Genomic DNA, 20,192 nt, shown 5'->3' with positions numbered 1-20,192 from the left:
TTACTCTCCATTATAAACCAGTCATCCACCAACTGAGCTGACTAACCCTGTAAACTTAAATACTTTTTCAATGTAATGAGGGTTTCAGCCTCTACCACCTTTATAGATAGTGCGCTCCAGATTTCCACCACCTTCTTTGTGAAAAAAAAATTCCTCGCATTCCCTGTAAACCTCAATCCACTTATTGAAATGCTCCTGGGTCATTGATTCCTCTGCCAAACAGAAAAGTTCCTTTCTGTCTGGCCAGTCTATGCTCATCATGATCTTATGCATCTCAGTCATGTGTCCCTTCAATATTCTCTACTTCAAGGAATACAACCCAATCCAATTTTTCTTGAATAAAATTCTCAAGCTCAGGCAAAATCCTGGTAAATCTCCTCAATACCTCTCCATTGCAATCACTTTCCTCCTAACATGTAGATTCCAGAACTGCACACAATACTCGAGCTGTGGTCTACCCAACATGTAGTACAGTTCCAGCAAAACCTCCCTGCTCTTAAACACTATGCCTCAGCTCATAAAGGCAAGTACCCCAAATGCTTTATTACTTTATCTCACCATCTTCTACCTTAAAGGGATCAGTGTAAATGCACACTAAGTTCCCTCTGATCCTTGGTGCTTCCCAGGGTCCTACAGTTTGTCATGCATTCTTATTGCCTGATTTGTCCTGTACAAGTGCATCATCTCACACTTATCCTCACACATTCCCTTAGTCCCAGGAATCAGAAGACGGAAAACATCTCTACTAAATTTTCAATATCCAGGTAACAATATAAACAAAGGAACAATGGAACTCTGTTATTCACTGCTGCTAAACCAATGCCTGAAGACTGAAAAGCTATTGCCACAAATGAAATCATTCAGTTAATGTAGAAAGAAAGGAAACCAGTGACACTTGGAGGATTATGCAAGAGTCATCATCTACAATGCAGGTCTATTTATTCGATTGCAAATTTCAGTATTTACAGAGGAACCTTGATTATTCAGCGTTCGATTATCCGAATATCGGATTATCTGGCAAGATCGCAAGGTACCGATGCTTAGCTAAACTATGTTATCCCGCATTCCATTATCTGGAATTTGATTAACCAAATAAAATACCTCCCATCCGTATCCTTTGGATAATCGAGGTTCCTCTGTATTAACTTTATTACCTGCTTAGTTTCAGAACACATTGCTTAGACAGTGAATACTATGAAACCAAGTACAAAGAGGCAATTTTTAAATTCCATAAATTGTAATTCCTGTTGTCTTTCCAATGTATGAAGAACAACTGGCCAATAATCTAAAACTTTAAACACAGACAGAGTATTAAATTAACCACATCAAGCCATTTCACCAGACAGTCCAGAGTGAATATATAATTAGATTAGATTCCCTACAGTGTGGAAACAGGCCCTTCGGCCCAATAAGTCCACACCAACCCTCCAAAGAGCAATCCACTCAGATCCATTCCCCAACATTCACCCCTGACTAATGCACTTAACACTACGGGCAATTTAGTACAGCCAATTCACCTAACCTGCACATCTTTGGACTGTGGGAGGAAACTGGAGCACCCAGAGGAAACCCATGCAGACACAGGGAGAATGTGCAAACTCCACAGAGACAGGAATTGAACCCAGGTCCCTGGCGCTGTGAGACAGCAGTGCTAACCACTGAGACACCGTGCCGCCCAAAGATGTTTGATGTCAACATTCACAACTATCCAAGGAATTCACACATTCTTTTGTTTAAATATGAATCATCAAAGAGAGAACTATAACACTCCAGCTAGTTCTTCTTTTCATTCTAACAAAGACAAAAGAAACATCGAAACTTGATGTGTATAAGATAAATGTGAATAGAAACACATCAATCTCCATTGTATTACAATGGCTTCATATATCCAAACTATGCTGGGTGCATTTAAAGTTTCAAATGAGAACACATCATATGTAATCAACGCACAACTTTTTTTGGACAAAGACTTTAACTTGTATAAGTCACATGATGAGGTTGCCACTTTGTTGCTTGATTTTAAAGTAACAGTACAGATTTTTCTACAGAGAGACAGAGTTCTGTCAGAATTTAAAGCAAAATGCTGCAGATGCTGAAAATCTGAAACAAATATTGATTGCTGGAGAGAAACAAGAAATGTTGCTGTTTACTGATAATGTTCTGCTTTAGAAGACCTTGGCACCAACTGAAACAACTCATCTAAGAATCTAGAGGCCAGCCACAAAAGAGATTGAGACAATGATACATAAAAATTAGAATAAAAGCAGTAAGTGCTGGGAAAACTCAACAGGTTTGGCAGCGTTTGTGAAGAAACAGAATTAATGTCTTAAGTTTGATATGAATCTTAAATACACTTTGTTTCATTTAAGATTTCCAGCATTGATTGTAGTTTGCCTTTCTATATTAAAATGATATTGTTTCACTCTCACCAGCTTCTCACATTTGTTTTTGTGTAAGTGTGTGAAAATAGAGAGTGGAATATCATTTTTTTTTAAACTTCTGATGTAAACATATCTCAATTTATAACTCAAAAACTTTTACTGCTAGAGTATAAATTTAAATTGCGTTAATTACTTCATGCTAAGAACACACACATTTCTTGCATAGAAAATACACTGATCACAGATAGTAAGAAAATACATTAATTCTACCCATGACAGAGTAGAGCAAAATAGATCTGAACAATCATTTCCCAGCAAAGGGTATTGAAGCATTCCGTGCAAATATGTCCAGGAGATAGTTATATGCATTTCTGGAAAATGCAGGTATTCAAGGTTATAATGAGATGCTAGGTAGGTGGGTCAAAACTGACAAGGGTATAGTACAATAGTAATTGCAGAAACACTGGGGAAGATTTCCTGAATGTTAAACATTGTCTTGACAGGAGCAGCAATGAAAATCTGGGTGGGAAGATTGCATATTCTTGTCAGAATTCAACAGATTTTCTTTCCAAAAAAAGGTCTGTTCCTGATGTATCTGTTCTTGACAGATTTGCTTTTTGTATTTACACAAGCAATGATTGATGCCAAGGTGGTACAAATGAAAAGATGACCTTCAGTCTAAAATTAGGGCAGCACTGCAAGCAAACGTTGCTGGTTAAAAAAAGAAATCAGAAGTAGATTCAATGAAAAGGAGGCATGCCAATTGTTTTCATATATTTTAAAATAATTGAAGAAAGAGAAAACAGATGTTGTGAGTATCTAATTCACCATTAACATGTATTAAAATAAAGTTTTTTGGTTTGGGAATTAAAAAGTCTTACCAGTAGGAAATGGATAAAGGCAATTTAAGCAAGCTTGGAGCTCATTAACCTTAAAACATTGAGGCCATATTAAGTCGAACAGATCAACAGCTGGAGAGGTAGGATCATAAAACTGTTGATGGGCTTACTTGAGGAAAGGAGTGAAGATGCGATGTCTGTCATTTTTGCATCTTGGCAATACAGAAAGATGTTTTTGTTTTGGCTCTCAGAGGAAACTCAGCTTAAAAGTTTTTAATTAATCCTATTATAAAACTCATTTAATTCATTACATCAAAAAATAAATTGTAAATGAGAGATAATTAATCCTAAGGTTGATTTGAAGACATTCCAGAACAGGCTACATTGCAAAGAACAAAAACAGAAATTGCGGGAAAAGCTCAGCAGATTTGGCAGCATCTGTAGAGAGAAATCAGGGCTAATGTTTCAGGATGAGTTACCCTTCCTTAGAATAGAAATTGTCATAAATATGGGTGAACCTTCGGGAAGCTACAGAAAGGTTGGGCCTAGTGGTTGGCAGCTCACAGACAGCTCACCTAGGCCTGCAATACAAGCAGAGCAAAATACCAATGGCATCATTCGTCTTTGGGAATACGAGAGTGACTCATCGGCCTTGATTTTCATCATGAAGAGCACAAATGCCAAAATTATTCTTGTATTTCTCATTTTCGTCAGTCTGGGTTTGAAGACTTTCCATGGTTCATACATCTTTGATTCTCAAAAGTACCTAGTCATTGTAATAATGAGCTGCCCCACTGAAATCTGATTTTGTAATCTTTGGTGTCTCAAACTCAGATTTTGGGATTAGACCAGATAAGAGGTCTTTTTTAGTGCATTTCATTTAAATTAGTGGGTAACCCCTTTGGAGACCTGAGGTGTCCTGTTGATATGGTTTCAAGAGTCAGGTATCTTTTGGTGGTAATGGTTGGGGGTAGGGGGAGAGGCACCAGGTAACCTTTGGGGATGTGGTTCAAGTATCTTTGAAGTAGACCAAGTGCCCTTTGCAATTATTAACTGTGGATAAGATTGTGTGCAAAGATTGCATAAACTCCTTGGAACTTTGCAGGGACTGTCATAAAGTGCCAGGCAGAATGAACAATGTGCCTGCCAAGAAGTATGGCTTAGGGCCATTCAGTGTTTTTGGGGATGATGAAATGGAGATAAGGTGGCACAGGAATTTGGTGGATGGATTCATTGGCATAGGTTGGCATACAGGATTTGAGGGGCCATGAGGATTGGTAGAGGGATATAGGGAACTATGGATGATGAGTACAGAGGAGTTTGGAGGAGATTTTAATTTTGAATCTTAATTTCTAAGCTGCAAGGTTTCTGCCCAGTCACTCAGCGAACTTGCAGCCGTGTAGAATCTTCCCATGTCACCAGGCTCAGTTCCAAATCCAAGCTGCACCAAACCAAATATCCAAAGATTACAGGCAGCCAATTTTAAAGGTCAATTTTGCAGAGTTGGGATTTCTCCCATTTCTGTGCACTTGCTCCAAGAATGAAACTCAAGGCCTTAACCTCAGTTTGAATTTTGTGAGGGAACACAAGCTGGAAGACTCACCAGTTAGAAATTAGTGGAAGAACCTACAGAGGTCTTCCAGGAAGACTTGTGGAAAAGATGGTATTGAACAGGTTAACTTGAAAGTAAGTAACCAAAATAGGGGACTAAGGCATCACAATCAAGAGACAGTAAATTATTATTTTTTAAACCCACTAATAATAGCTAAAATTGAGAACACTTAAAAAGTAGTTGCAGAAGATGATGCCATACATATGGATGTTCTCTACAGAAAGTGTTGGAAGCTCATGCTTTATATGAAAAATAATAATTTGAATTTGCTAACTGAAAATCACGAGTTGAAATCATTCCAGTATCACATTCCAGCATCACGACATTGCAATCGAAAATGGCAGAACATTTACATTGCTGCACCTGCGATATTCTAAATCCATTGAAATGGAGACAACTTGTTAGCAGGGATTTTGAAAGAATCATTGGAGGGGAATGAACTAGTAGATATAACCACTTGGATGATGAGACTCTGGTCATGGGAGACATGTGCCGAGACATAATGTTATTATGTAAATCAGGCATCTGGAATATATTATCCAAAATCATATTTGGCTACATGGGCAACTGGAGAGAAATAGTCATGTGACAAGGCAGGTACACTTGTCTGCTCCTTTGACAAGTTGGGTCTTTTGAATGGAATCACCACAGGTATGCTAATATCATCCAGAACCTATTGTTTTCAAACTTCTTCTCCATTCCAGTTATTATCTTGGTGTTTTGACTGTCTATGTACTGCATGCAGAGATTAAAGAATCAAGCTAGCATCCGCTTTCCCCAGAAGAAGTAATGAATGAACCATCTACATCTTTACTATCTTGACACCAAAGCTAGAAGAAGACCGAGTTCAGCCTGAAGCCAAACAAGCCACCAAACCTTAAGATCTATAAATGGCTTAATTTAGAAATGAATTAGCTGATTAAAATGATACTTAACAGTTCTTGCTGCATTGCTGTACCAACAATGGTCTTACAAATCAGCATATTTTCTTATATAAACTGGTCTTCCCGAAGTAATTTTGTTTTCTGATGTTCCAGTTCTGATTAAATGCAAAATGAAAAGCTTTGATATGGTGTCTCTTTTTAGTAACATTTCAACTCTGTATTACCGAGTAATTATTTGTCCACTATCACTCAATCTTCCTGCATCAATACTCTCAGGGTGGTGGTGGTGCTGATGGTGGTAATGGTGGTGGTATTGGTGGGGGGGGGATGTTGATTTACCACTGAGTGGAAACTACATGGGACTAGATGTATGAATACTGTGACTTTCTCACCTCCTGAGTCCCCAAATCCTCGATCAGCAGTGCCATGGAATACCTTGAGGGCAGCTCAAGAATCTCAATACGATTCAGGAAAAAGCAGCCCAGTGGATAGATAGCCCAACTATAATCTGAACATTTATTCCTTCCAGAGGCAGCAGTGTGTACTATATACAAGATGCATTGCAGCAACTTAATAAGCCTCTTTCAACATCACCTTCCATGCCAAATATCAACAGTACCCATCTAAAAGTTCCTACCCAAGCAACATACCATACTGATTTTTAACTTTATCAACTTTCTTTCAGAGTTGCTGAATCAAAGTTTAATCAATTTAAGAAGTCCAGTCATGCCTGCTCAAGGGCAATTAGCAACAGTCAACAGCAATGGTCACATCCTACAAACATAAATACCATGAATTGACACATCGGTGTTTAAATATTCAGGAGGTGGGCACTTATTGTGCATTCACAATGTTATATCAATAAGTCATAACCGCAGAGCCCCTTGTTGTATGAAGATGTCTGTGCCATTTATCACTGTGGGATAGCATTCTACCACCAAACCTCTTTTAGGAAAGAAATTTACAGGGTCCATTTGGTTTTGTGTATTGGAGAAAAACCACTTGCTTGTCTAACAAGAGGTTCTTGTTTTAAATAAAATTTTGCTTATTGCCTAAAAGTAACCATATTGAAGTTACTTTGATGTGACTGACACTGTTATTGACAGTATGGGGATTGTCTAGATGGCACATGTTACTCATTCAAAATCTTGAGCTGTGTTCTCACCAAGTCCATGTAATATTGTCATAGTGGATAAACCACTCCTTCCTACTTACCCTTTCAAGGACCAAGCTCCAATATGTCAGAACAGGCTACAACTGCAGATGGGGGAAAGAAAGTGCATGCAATGCAAGATCATAAGGTATAGGAGCCGAAATTGGGCCATTCAGCCCATTGAGTCTGACCTGCCATTCAATCATGGTGGATAAGTTTCTCAATCCTGCTTTTTCCCTGTAACCCTTGATACCCAAGACCCTTGCCTCCACAGCCTTCTGTGGCAATGAATTCCATAGATTCACCACTCTCTGGCTGAAGAAGTTTCTTCTTATCTCCTTTCTAAAAGGTCTTCCCTTTACTCTCTGATTGTACCCTTGGGTCCTGGTCGCTCCTAATGGAAACATCTTCCCAACACCTACTCTGTCCAGGCCATTCAGTATTCTTTTTTTTTCCATTAGATCCCCCTCATCCTTCTAACCTCCATCGAGTATAGACCTAGAGTCCTCAAACATTCCTCGTATGTTAAGCTTTTCATTCTGTGTCCGTTCTCGTGAACCTTTTCTGAACACGCTCGAAGGCCAGTACATCCTTCCTGAGATATGGAGCCCAAAACTGCGCATAATACTCCAAATGCATCTGACCAGAGCCTTATAGAGCCTCAGAAGTACACCCCTTCTTTTAATATTCAAGTTGTCTCAAAATAAATGCCATCATTACATTTGCCTTCCCAACTACTGACTCAACCTGCAAGTTTACCTTATGAGAATCCTCGACTCGAACTCCCAAGTCTCTTTGCACTTCAGACTTCTGAATTTTCTCCCCATTCCTGAAATATGTCACTGTAAGAACTTAATGTCAAAACAGTAGCACAGATTTCTTGGGCTACTGGTTTGTTTCTGTATATCTGTTCTACAAAATATTAGTAACTATTAATCAAATATTCCTTAACTACATTAGAACATAAGGATGGTACAGATGGTATGATAAAATCAAATTTTGTTATAAACCAACAACCAGTGAAAATAATTCTTAGGAAAATATTACAAACATATTGCAAGTCAGAGTCATAAACAGAGATAATTTTAATTATTCAAAGATACACTGGGGAAACTAATTTAACCATGAAATGCAGCAAAGATTTCTGCAGCCAATCTAAGTTTATTTACAAAATTAGATAAAATTGCTTTTAATCCTAAGAAAGAGAAAGAGTATTGGATCTTTTTTATTCATTCATAGGAACTGGATATTTCTGGTTCGGCCAACATTTTTTGCCCATCCTTAATTGGCCAGAGGGCAGTTAAGAATCAACCACATTTCTGTGGTTCTGGAGTCACATGTAGGCCAGACCAGGTAACAATGGCAGATTTCCATCTCCAGAGGTGGGTATTAGCTGACAATCAACATGGTCATTGTTAGATTTTTAATTCCAGATTTTTATTGAATTCAAGGTGCACCATTTGCCATTGAACACAGGTCCCCAGAACATTACCTGGGTCTCTGAATGAATAATTTAGCAATAATATTATCAGGCCATCACCTCTTCCATTACAAATAAATACATCCAGTGTGAATAAATTAATGGGGAAAAGTAGGTAAGGATCATTTCTCTATGGAACAGCAATGGTAATTAAATTTGATATGAGAACTGAGAAAAATGTCTAAGGCTCGTAATTGAAAAAAATAATGAAGAAGGTTTAATGAGGGAATTAGATCAGCAACATTGCAAATCAAATTGGCAGATAAGACAAACTGGTTATATTCCAGACAGGATATGTTTAGGATAATAGCTAACATATACCCACAAAGTGAAGAGAATGTGGCAAAATTGAAGATTTTTGGATGAGTAGGGATATTAAAATTGAAATGAAATTTAAGAAAGAGGCACATAACAAATCAAGCTGAATCAGTCAAAGCCAAAATCGTTAAGAAAACATAGAAGCAAAGAAATGTGAGAAGAGCCGCTGTCAGAAAACAGTAATAGAAATAGTATCAGATTTTCTAAACACAAAAATTCTGAATAAAAAGTCAAAGGTCAAGCGAAAGTTTATAAACTTGGAAACTTATAAATGAAGATGCAACCAACCAAGTTTGTTAGGACATGAGATATTCTGCCACAAACAGTGATGAAGCAAATTCTTGAAATTGAAATGAATACACATTAAAAAAGATGATAGAACATGGAGAATGAGACAAATTGCAAGAACCAAAACTGAAGGCAGAATCAGGGAAGCGTATTTACAAAGATAATCTGTAATTGAGAATAGAAAGCAGAATTATTTTGGGGTTTGAATGATTTTGACAAATGAATACAAATTCCAAGAGTGTTTGACCTGGCCCAGCTACATTTGGCATGTGATAATTAAACAAGCTCTGGAGTACTTAGAGTTTTGAGAGCAAAGATGGAGCAGAAGGAGCAACCAAGCTTAGAGACAGCAAAGGTTTTACTGGAGACAAGAAGACCAAAGACAGAGCTGAAGAATTGGTTCAGCAGATCATTAATTGCACAAGCATTGAGATGAATCAAAGTCCAGACTGAGGAAAGTTTAGAAATAATATATTAAAAGTACAGTTACAAAATCTTTGGTGCAAGCATTTCTGGCACTAAATCAGAAGTAATTGGGCTCAAAGAGGATGAGGATGCGAGTAATGAGGTATTCAAGGTGGTCATTAACAATGACTTCATCTGATTGAGCTAATGGGTGAGAGAAGAAGGTCATTTCGAATGGTAAAGTTGGGAGTGTGGACTTGAACATGGATATGAGAGTTTATGCAAAGGGAGAGATAAATGTAAAACAAAGAATGAGAGGAAAAGTTACTCTGACATAGAGACTGAAATGAATTAGAGTGGTGCTGGAAAAGCACAGCAGGTCAGGCAGCATCCAAGGAGCAGGAAAATTGACGTTTCGGGCAAAAGCCCTTCATCAGGAATAGAGGCAGGAAGCCTGCAGGGTGGAGAAATCCCAGTAGTGCCTGCTTGCTGTATCAAAAGTTCGCTGTTTCATCTTCTTTCACCTGGACCACCTCTGACACCTCCCTCCCCTTCCTGGACCTCTCCATCTTCATTAATGATGACCGACTTGACACTGACATTTTTTACAAACCCACTGATTCCCGCAGCTACCTGGATTACACCTCTTCCTACCCTACCTCCTGCAGAAATGCCATCCCATATTCCCAATGCCTCTGCCTCCGCCGTATCTGCTCCCAGGAGGACCAGTTCCACTACTGATCACACCAGATGGCCTCTTTAGAGACCGCAATTTCCCTTCCCACGTGGTTAAAGATGCCTTCCAATGCATCTCGTCCACATCCTGCACCTCTGCCTTCGAACCCCACCCCTCCAACCATAACAAGGACAGAACCCCCCAGTGCTCACCTTCCACCCTACCAACCTTCGCATAAACCAAGTCATCCGACGACATTTCCGCCACCTCCAAACAGACCCCACCACCAGAGATATATTTCCCTCCCCAGCCATTTCTGCTTTCCGCAAAGACCGTTCCCCCCATGACTACCTGGTCAGGTCCAAGCCCCCCAACAACCCACCCTCCCTTCCTGGCATCCTCCCCTGCCATCGCAGAAATTGCAAAACCTGCACCCACACCTCCTCCCTCATCTCCATCCAAGGCCCTAAAGGAGCCTTCCACATCCATCAAAGTTTTACCTGCACATCCACCAATATCATTTATTGTATGCGTTGTTCCCGATGCAGTCTTATCTACATTGGGGAGACTGGACGCCTCCTAGCAGAGCGCTTTAGGGAACATCTCCGGGACACCCGCCCGGGACACCAATCAACCCCACCACTCTGTGGCCCAACATTTCAACTCCCCCTCCCACTCTGCTGAGGACATGCAGGTCCTGGGCCTCCTCCACCGCTGCTCCCTCACCACCAGACGCCTGGAGAAAGAACGCCTCATTTTCCGCCTGGGAACACTTCAACCCCATGGCATCAATGTGGATTTCACCAGTTTCCTCATTTCCCCTTCCCCCACCTCACCCCAGCTCCAGCCTTCCAGCTCAGCACTGTGCTCATGATCTGTCCTACCTGCCTATCTTCCTTTCCACCTATCCACTCCACCCTCCTCTCTGACCTATCACCTCGATCCCCACACCCATTCCCCCATTGTACTCTTTGCTAGCTTCCCCCACCCCCCTCTCATTTATCTCTCCACTCTGCAGGTACCCTACCTCTATTCCTGATGAAGGGCTTTTGCCCGAAACGTCAATTTTCCTGCTCCTCAGATGCTGCCTGACCTGCAGTTCTTTTCCAGCACCACTCTAATGTAGACTCTGGTTTCCAGCATCTGCAGTCCTTGTTTTTACATAATGTTAGGTACATTAGTCAGAGGGAAATGTGTCTAGGTCTCCAACCATGTCCTACTCTTTGCTACCTTCCCCCATCCTCCTCTCTGACTTATCACCTCCAACCCCACCTCCATTCACCTATTGTACTCTATGCTACTTTCTCCACACCCTCACCCCCCTCTCATTTATCTTTCCACTCTGCAGGCATCCTGCCTCTATTCCTGATGAAGGGCTTTTGCTGCTCCTTGGATTCTGCCTGACCTGCTGTACTTTTCCAGCACCACTGTAATTAGAGCTCTCGAATAACTAAATCAATCTGTTACAATACCAAGAGTAGGTTTTAGTTAAAATTTTTAAGATGATCATAGATATAGATTCTGAAGTAGTTACAGATTGTCTTATACACAAAGAAATCACTAATAGCATTAGATGAAAAGATTCAAAGCCGTCTGACAGCAAAAGCAGCCTCCATATCAATATCAATAAGAGAGTCTATTAATATCATGAAGCTGAGAACTGGGGTGGGGTGGACCATAAGTCTGTCCATCTCTTTGTCGTTACTATCAGCAAGTAAAATAATTTGCTGAGGCAAGCTTGAACTGTGTAAAATGCTGTACCAGAAACCCAATTACGAAAGGATCGCTCCGTGCTTCTGACCAATAGAAAAGAAAGGAAGAGGGGGGCATGGAGCATGTGTGCGTCAAGTATAAACTGCATAAGTTAAGGCATTCTGAAGCGTTGTGGAGAAATGAAGTTGTACTGAAAATAAAGCTGCAATAAAGGTTATCTGAAACTACCCCATGACTAAGACTCTCATTAGAAATTATGAGATCTATTAGACATTATTTTAGTCACAAAAATGACTGACTGAAGATAGGTCAATATAGAGTCATAGAGTCATAGAAATGTACAGCACAGAAACAGACCCTTTGGTCTAACTCATCCATGCCGACCAGATATTCTAAATTAATATAGTCTGATTTGCCAGCGCTTGGCCCATATCCTTCTAAACCTTCCTATTCCTATACCCATCCAGACGCCTTTTAAACGCTGTAATTGTACCAGTCTCCACTACTTTCTCTGGTAGCTCATTCCATACATGCACAACCCTCTGCATGAAAAAGTTGCCCCCTTAGTCCCTTTTATATCTTTTCCCTTTCACCCTAAACCTACACTCTCTAGTTCTGGACTCCCCCACCACAGGGAAAAGACTTTCTCCATTTATCCTATCCATGTCCCTCATGATTTTATAAACCTCTATAAGGTCATTCATCAGGCTCTAATGCTCTTGGGAAAACAGCCCCAGCCTGTTCAGTCTCTCCCTATACCTCAATCCTCCAACCCTGGCAACATTCTTGTAAATCTTTTCTGAACCCTTTCAAGTTTCACAACATCCTTCTGATTGTATAAATCTAACAGCTCCCATAAACAAAAACAAACTAAAGAGAATTACATTATTTCAGAAAAAAATGTGTATTTTGTCTTAATCATATTTGAATGGTCAATTCATCAAGTCTTCATACAATAGCAGCTGAAATAATTCACTTTACTGTGTGAGGGGGACAGGTCATTTTCCCACAGGATTTTCTCTATAAAAATACCAGGTTAATGCTAAATAATGGATGATTTTGTGATTTAGATTTATAATCACAGGAAATTGAATCAAGATGGCTAAACTCTTCTCAGTTAGGATCCTTAAGGACATTAGCTTCTAATGTGATATAATAAAATTTTCATAGCCCAGTAACCACTGAATGCATTGGCATAATTTTTAACTACATGAAATACTTAAATAGCAACATTGTACGTTTGAAGCTTTGGATCTGAATAGGTTTATAATTTCAAAAATATTAGAACAATTTGCACGAATTACCTTTTTCATTCTACTGAGTATTTGATAATCATTTAAATCTTGGAATTCTATAAATACTTAATGTGCATTTGGATCTATTAAGAGATTATCTAACAAAAAAAGTAGCCTTTTCTAAAAGGAATATTTGAATGGCATTATCATTTACTTAGTACTGCATGAAGTTAAATCGTTGAGAAATTAAATTCTGGAGGTTTGGTATGAAAAGGAAATGCTGCAAGTACACAAAAGGTCAGTCAGCATCTGAAGAAGACAGCTTGACACTTTTCATCAGAATGCTGACAGAATGTATCTATCCTAAATATTAACCTGAACTTTTTTCCATGACCTTCTATGTATGGCAGAATTTTCAGTTGCAATTTCTAGTAATCACAGAACCTCTTTGCCCTTTTTGTTCCTATTTCACTGGAGGAAATAAAATGGTATCTCTTTAATTTAAAACAACTGAAATGACTGAGGAACTTCATAATATGCTGTAAAATTGTTTTGTTCAATGGCAATTGATCTCAAGCACTATCAGAGCCAAGGTGGAAAATTCCTTTGCAGATACACAACCAAATTTCAAACTCTAGTACCAATTTTAAGTTGGGATGGTCATTGTGCAGCTGAAGGTCAAGGTACAGGAGCAGATACCTGCTCCAAACTCAGAAACTTCAGATAGTAAAGATTTAACATCCCCAGCTTCAACCATAAGATCCACTCAGTATCCCATCCAAAACATCTGCAAGTAATAACTGCATGGATGAAGGGCAAGACCACTGAAGGATTAGCCCCCTATCAGTCAAGTAAATGGTGAGGTCAGACTGTACCATAAAGGGGAGGAGCGTGCAGTGTGGATCATTATGGGTTGTAAAATAGTCAGCTGGACCAGTCCGATTGGTGATTTAATTAGGTTAAATTAATTAATATTCCTGTTAAAATCAGAACTCTGAAGATTACAGTAACACTCAGTAGATATGATTCGGAGAAAACCACATACATTCCTGTAGAACTCTGAGCTCAAAAACTGAATGAATTTATGTAAAACTCTGTTATCTCACTTTTTAGATTAGAATCAATCTAAACATCAGGTCATAGACAGAGAACACAGGGGGCTAACGCCTTCAACATATTGTCGAGCTATCACTATTGTTAACAGCTAACCCGAGAATGCAACTTTAAAAAAAAGGGTTTTGTGATTTACACATGAAAGAAGTGAAACTATCACTGTATTCTAACAGATGAAAGGCTTAACAGACAATCAATTCTTCAATGTATAATTTCAGTTACATCACACTGCAAATTTTTGCTATAAATTCTGTGTTACGATCGAGCCCTCCACAATCACCTGATGAAGGAGCGTCGCTCCGAAAGCTAGTGTGCTTCCAATTAAACCTGTTGGACTACAACCTGGTGTTGTGTGATTTTAACTCAGTAGATAGGTCCCTATGTGTAATGTTGACTTGCATGGCTGCCTGGTTTCCTCAGGTTAAAATTGCCCCTTCTGAATGTTTTGCAAAAATATCTTAGAACAATCTGGCACTCAATTGGCAATGCTGGAAAACACAACTAATTCTTTCAATGATTGGGTATTCAATTGTGCTTTCCAATATCTACTTTTTAACATTGACTCTAATTCACTGTCAAACACATGGTGGTTTCCTAAAATCAATACCATTGTGTGCATATTCAAGTGTGGTACCTGTCCATCCAAATATATTGAACATATTCCACATTCCTACAGTTACTTACTCAGAAGAAAAGTAAGATGCACAAAAAACAAGTCATTATTTGCAATGAATCTGAGGTATTCAGCTCCTTCCACCTTAATGTTTTCTCAGAAAATCTAATGTTTTCATAAGCAGCTCAAATGCCACTCTAAATCTCAGTCTCCTATCAAATCAATGATAAATATTTCCCTTTGAAATAAACTTAGGTCCAACCAGTGATGTACCACACTTGCAAACATGTTGTTCACAAACATGCTGTTAAAAATATGTATTTTGCTCTTCTGCAAATAGAATAATAGAACTCAAAACTACAATAGAACTTAGTCTGTCATGCATGAATTTATATAACTGATGATAAAGTAAAACAGAGCAAGAACATAGAGATATTCAAGGGATCACAAACTTTGGATATTCAAAATATGAGTGAACATAATATATACATATATCAGCAGAATTAAAACACAGTCCTAACTATGTTAGTTCAGAACAGCTGGATAAGGGCATGAATCCTATTGTCATAATATTCATACAGTGAACTGCTCTGCAACATTAAACTAATCCACGTCTTTCAATACCACTGAGAAAAACTCCATTCTTAACATGCATTTTTAATTGATTTAATATCAACTGAATACATGCCATTGCAAAACAATATTTTACACAACTTAATTTTATTCCTTACCATTTTCTGCATCAGACTTCCTTTCCTGTTCAGTGTCAGTGAGAGAAAGCATTGAATTAGCACGACTTGACAGGCAGGAGCTATGTTCAGATTTGATTTCTCTCATCCACAATCTTAAAGCATGATCTGGAGATGCAGCTCCTTCTGTTTCAGTGTCAACGTCAGAACCTATTATCATTGGGTATCCATGCTGGGAAGGATCACACATGTCAGTCTGATATCCAGCACATAGCACTGGTGGAGCCTCACAGAATTCCAAGGCTGAAAGAAACAAAAGGAGAGGGAGAGAAAGACATACAGTGTGAGAGTTAAGTGCAGCTTATTAAAAGAATGCTTCTGAAGACAAGTTAACAGAATAGTATGACAAGCTGAGTATCAGCATTACTAACTGGAAGTTTTGGAAGACAACCAATACAGTTCAACTGAATAAAATCAGCAATGATCTGGTTTGCCATAAACACATTAACATTATAAAATATACCACTTAAAAATATTTTTTTACTCGTTTAAATATATATGAAATTAATTAATTCCAATATGTTCCATAATTGTAGAATCATGCAACACATTCGGAGGCATTCAGTCCAATGTGCTTTGTAAAAGCAGTTGTGTTGAGTTCTTTCTGCAGACGATTCCGATTTAACCTGATAGTTCCATTCTTGTGTGATCTTGCATTATAAGAAAATCACGCAATAGCTGCGCCATTTAAACTCATGGGGTCAGAATTGCTTTATAGTCAATACAGCAAAGGAAAGTTTGTGTCTTCCAAATAATGGTCTAAATTCTTCAATCACATTAAAGCTAGTTCATATTGAGGAAACACATGTTCTCACAGAATCAACTGTACACCATTTTATCTCTAACCTTGCAGGTTTCTCATAATTAAGTACATGTTCAAATCCTTTTGAAAATTATTTGTGAAATCAGCTTCCTTCACACTTTCAAGTAAGCCACCCAGATCCCAACACTCCAACTCAAAAGAATTCTCCACATTTCCCTTTTATACCTTGTGCCAAATGTTAAACCTATGATGGAGCAAATTATTGCAGATGGTGGAATCTGTACTGAAAATAAAATGCTGGAGATCACAGCAGGTCAGGCAGTAACCATGGAAAGAGAGCAAGCTAATTTTTTAATTTCAAAAAATCTTTATTCTTTTTGGATATGTACATTGTCACAAAAGCAGTTTGGTTCTGTAAAGCTGCATATCAAGTAAATTAACATAATATTAAATTTTGACTCACTCCAAAAAATCAAGGACCTCTCTTATACATACAATGCTAATATTTACATATATTTGAGGCACTAGGAGAGTCCAATAACAGTCCTCTATTTAGCTTTAGCAGGAAGACCTCAGACAGTAGTCTTTTCCCACTCAGCCTTGGCAGCAGCTGTCCTGAGATTAAGTGCATCCCTCAGCATGTAGTCCTGGACCTTGGAATGTGCCAGTCTGCAACACTCAGCCAGGGTCAACTCCTTGTTCTGGAAGACCAACAAATTTCGGGCAGACCAAAGAGCGTCTTTCATCAAGTTTATGATCCTCCAGGTGCAGTTGATATTTATCTCAGTGTGTGTCCCAGAGAACAAACTGTAGAGTACAGAGGTACGTGTCACAGAGCTGCTCAGAATGAATCTTGACACAAAGCACTGCATCTTCCTCCAGACCTCCTTTGCAAAGGCACATTCCAGAAGGAGCTGTGTGACAGTCTCAACCGCCCTGCAACTGCTTTGAGGGCAACATGCGGCAACGCAGACTGACTGGGTGTCCATGAAAGATTTCATAGGTAGTGCCCTTCCCACCACCAGCCAAGCCATGTCTTGGTGCTTGTTGGAAAGTTCTGGTGATGAGGCATTCTGCCAAATGACTGACAGTCTGCTCAGGGAACCATGTGACAGGATCCACCCTCTCCTTTTCCCTCAGGGCCTTGAGGATTCTGCTTGCTCACCATTTCCTGATGGATTTGTGGTCAAGGGCATTTTTCTTTGCAAATTTCTCCATGAAGGACAGGTGATATGGAATGGTCCAGCTACCTTGGAGTGTTCTATGATAGTGTGGCCAGTCCCATCCTTTGCTACACTGGGGACAGGTACAAACTCAGTACAAAGTGACACTTGGTGTTTATGTACCAAAGGTCTCAGCACAGGTTGATACAACCACATACAAAGATGGCTATCAGGATGTGGGCAACACTGGACATGTTCCTCCCCTCTCAACCCAGAGTTTTGCATATGGAGCCCCTGCAGGCCTGGTCTATCTTGGGCTTCCAGATGAAATGGAAGATGGCTCGCGTGACTGAAACTGTGCCGTTTCTGGGAATGGGCCAGACCTGTGCAACGTACAACAACAGAGAGACTGTCTCACATCTGATGACCAGATTTTTACCCACAACGGAGAGGGAGTGGTGCTCTCAAAGACCAGTTTCCGTTTTACCTTGGCGAGGTGCTCCTCCCAAGATTTGGTGCACACCCCGGCCCCTTCAAAATGTATTCCCAGCACCTTCGGGTAATCTATCCTGACAGTGAAGGGACTGAACAATTGGTCAGCCTAGTTCCCAAAGATGATGGCCTTGCTATTGCCTTAATTTGCCATGGTTTCTGAGGTCATGACTCTGTGCACTGACAGCAAATCTGAGTAGAAAACAGTTACATCATTTATGTACAGGGGGGCTTTAACTTGCTGGCTTTCACTTCCTGGAATAGACACTTATCTACTGCTCACATCCTTCTTGACAAACTCAGCAAAGGGATCGCTACAACACAAAAACGAGGAGAGAGTGGGCAGCCCTGCCTGACTCTGGATCTATCTGGAAGTGGAAGAGTGGGTTAGTAAGTTTGCTGATGACACGACGGTTGGTGGAGTGGTGAATAGTGTTGAAGGCTGTTGTAGGCTTCAATGGCACATTGACAGGATGCAAAACTGGGTTGATAAGTGACAGATGGAGTTCAATCTGGAAAAGTGTGAAGTCATTCAATTTGGAAGATTGAAATTAAATGCAGAATACAGGGTTAAAGGCAGGATTCTTGGCAGTGTGGGGAGTCCACAGATCCCTCAAAGTTGCCACCCAGGTTGATAGGTTGTTAAGAAGGCGTATGCTGGATTGGCTTTCATTAGCGGGGGATTGAGTTTAAGAGCCGTGAGGTTAAGTTGCAGCTGTACACAGCTCTGGTTAAACAACATGGTGTCTGCAGTAAGATCACCAAGTGGGCGGCACGGTGGCACAGTGGTTAGCACTGCTGCCTCACAGCACCAGAGACCTGGGTTCAATTCCTGCCTCAGGCGACTCTCTGTGTGGAGTTTGCACATTCTCCCCGTGTCTGCGTGGGTTTCCTCCGGGTGCTCCGGTTTCCTCCCACAGTCCAAAAATGTGCAGGTTAGGTGAAGTGGCCATGCTAAATTTCCCGTAGTGTTCGGTGAATGGTGTAAATGTAGGGGAATGGGTCTGGGTGGATTGCGTTTCGACGGGTCGGTATGGATTTGTTGGGCCGAAGAGTCTGTTTCCACACTGTAAGTAATCTAATCAGTGTCCACATGGTGCTCCTCGTGGAACCTGGGCGCACCAGGTGTGCTGTAGAGTGCTGAATCGGCCCAGGTCGGAAACGGAGCAGGTCATAGCCCCCGCATTGCTCAGTAGTCGGATCGCGCCTGTGAATAGACATTGCGGTGCAGCCTGGTTAACACAGTGAAACATAGTCCTTTGATATCGATGCCCAGCTTAGTGAGGACACCTGATCGGCACAGTCTGTAGCAGCCCCAGAACCCCTGATCTCAAGCACTCCGATAGCCTTAGCCTCCGAGTCGCTGGACCCCTCTTTACCCGACCCCTCTTTAGCGACTCGGAGGCTAAGGCTATCGGATTGCTTGAGATCAGGAGTTCTGGGCTGCTACAGACTGTGCCGATCAGGTGTCCTCACTAAGCTGGGCATCGATATCAAAGGACTATGTTTCACTGTGTTAACCAGGCTGCACCGCAATGTCTATTCACAGGCGCGATCCGACTACTGAGCAATGCGGGGGCTATGACCTGCTCCGTTTCCGACCTGGGCCGATTCAGCACTCTACAGCACACCTGGTGCGCCCAGGTTCCACGAGGAGCACCATGTGCCCCTTCCCTACCCCCCCCCTCCACCCAACCACCATTTATCTCTCCACCCTGGAAGCTTCCTGCCTCTATTCCTGATTAAGGGCTTTTGCCCGAAACATCGATTTTCCTGCTCCTCGGATGGTGCCTGACCAGCTGTGCTTTTCCAGCACCACTCTAATCTAACCTCTGGTTTCCAGCATCTGCAGTCCTCACTTTTGCCTACTTGAAATACTGTGTTCAGTTCTGATTGCCTCATTATAGGAAAGATGTGGAAGCTTCAGAGAGGATGCAGAGAAGATTTACCAGGATGCTGCCTGGACTGGATGGCATGTCTTATGAAGAAAGACTGAGGGAAGTACAGCTTTTCTCATTGGAGCAAAGAAGGATGAGAGGTGACTTGATAGAGGTGTACAAGATGTTGAGAGGCATAGATAGAGTGGATAGCCAGAGACTTTTTCCCAGGGCAGAAGTGTCTATCATGAGGGAGCATAATTTTAAGGTAATTAGAGGGAGGTTTAGGGGAGATTGTCAGAGGTAGGTTCTTTACAAAGAGAGTGGTGGGTGCATGGAATGCACTGCCAGTGGTGATAGTAGAATCAGATACATTAGGAACATTTATGCAACTCTTGGATAGGCACATGGACGATAGTACAATGAAGAGTATGTAGG

The 20,192-nt window shown here is 40.5% G+C and overlaps 1 protein-coding gene across 6 annotated transcripts in view; it reads right to left on the bottom strand.

Annotated features, from left to right (window-relative positions):
• Positions 1 to 20,192, bottom strand: part of tenm1 (teneurin transmembrane protein 1) — a 2,412,691-nt gene that overhangs the window by 697,894 nt on the left and 1,694,605 nt on the right. For all 6 annotated transcript variants that reach the window (XM_043704862.1, XM_043704861.1, XM_043704865.1 and 3 more), the window contains one exon: positions 15,442 to 15,702. In XM_043704862.1, the coding sequence (XP_043560797.1) occupies positions 15,442 to 15,702 (261 nt within the window). The remainder of the gene's footprint in view (positions 1 to 15,441; positions 15,703 to 20,192) is intronic.

The sequence above is a fragment of the Chiloscyllium plagiosum genome, chromosome 15, assembly GCF_004010195.1.
Source record: "Chiloscyllium plagiosum isolate BGI_BamShark_2017 chromosome 15, ASM401019v2, whole genome shotgun sequence".
In the NCBI taxonomy this organism is placed as follows: Eukaryota; Metazoa; Chordata; class Chondrichthyes; order Orectolobiformes; family Hemiscylliidae; genus Chiloscyllium; species Chiloscyllium plagiosum.
This window is presented reverse-complemented; position numbering and strand designations above follow the sequence as displayed.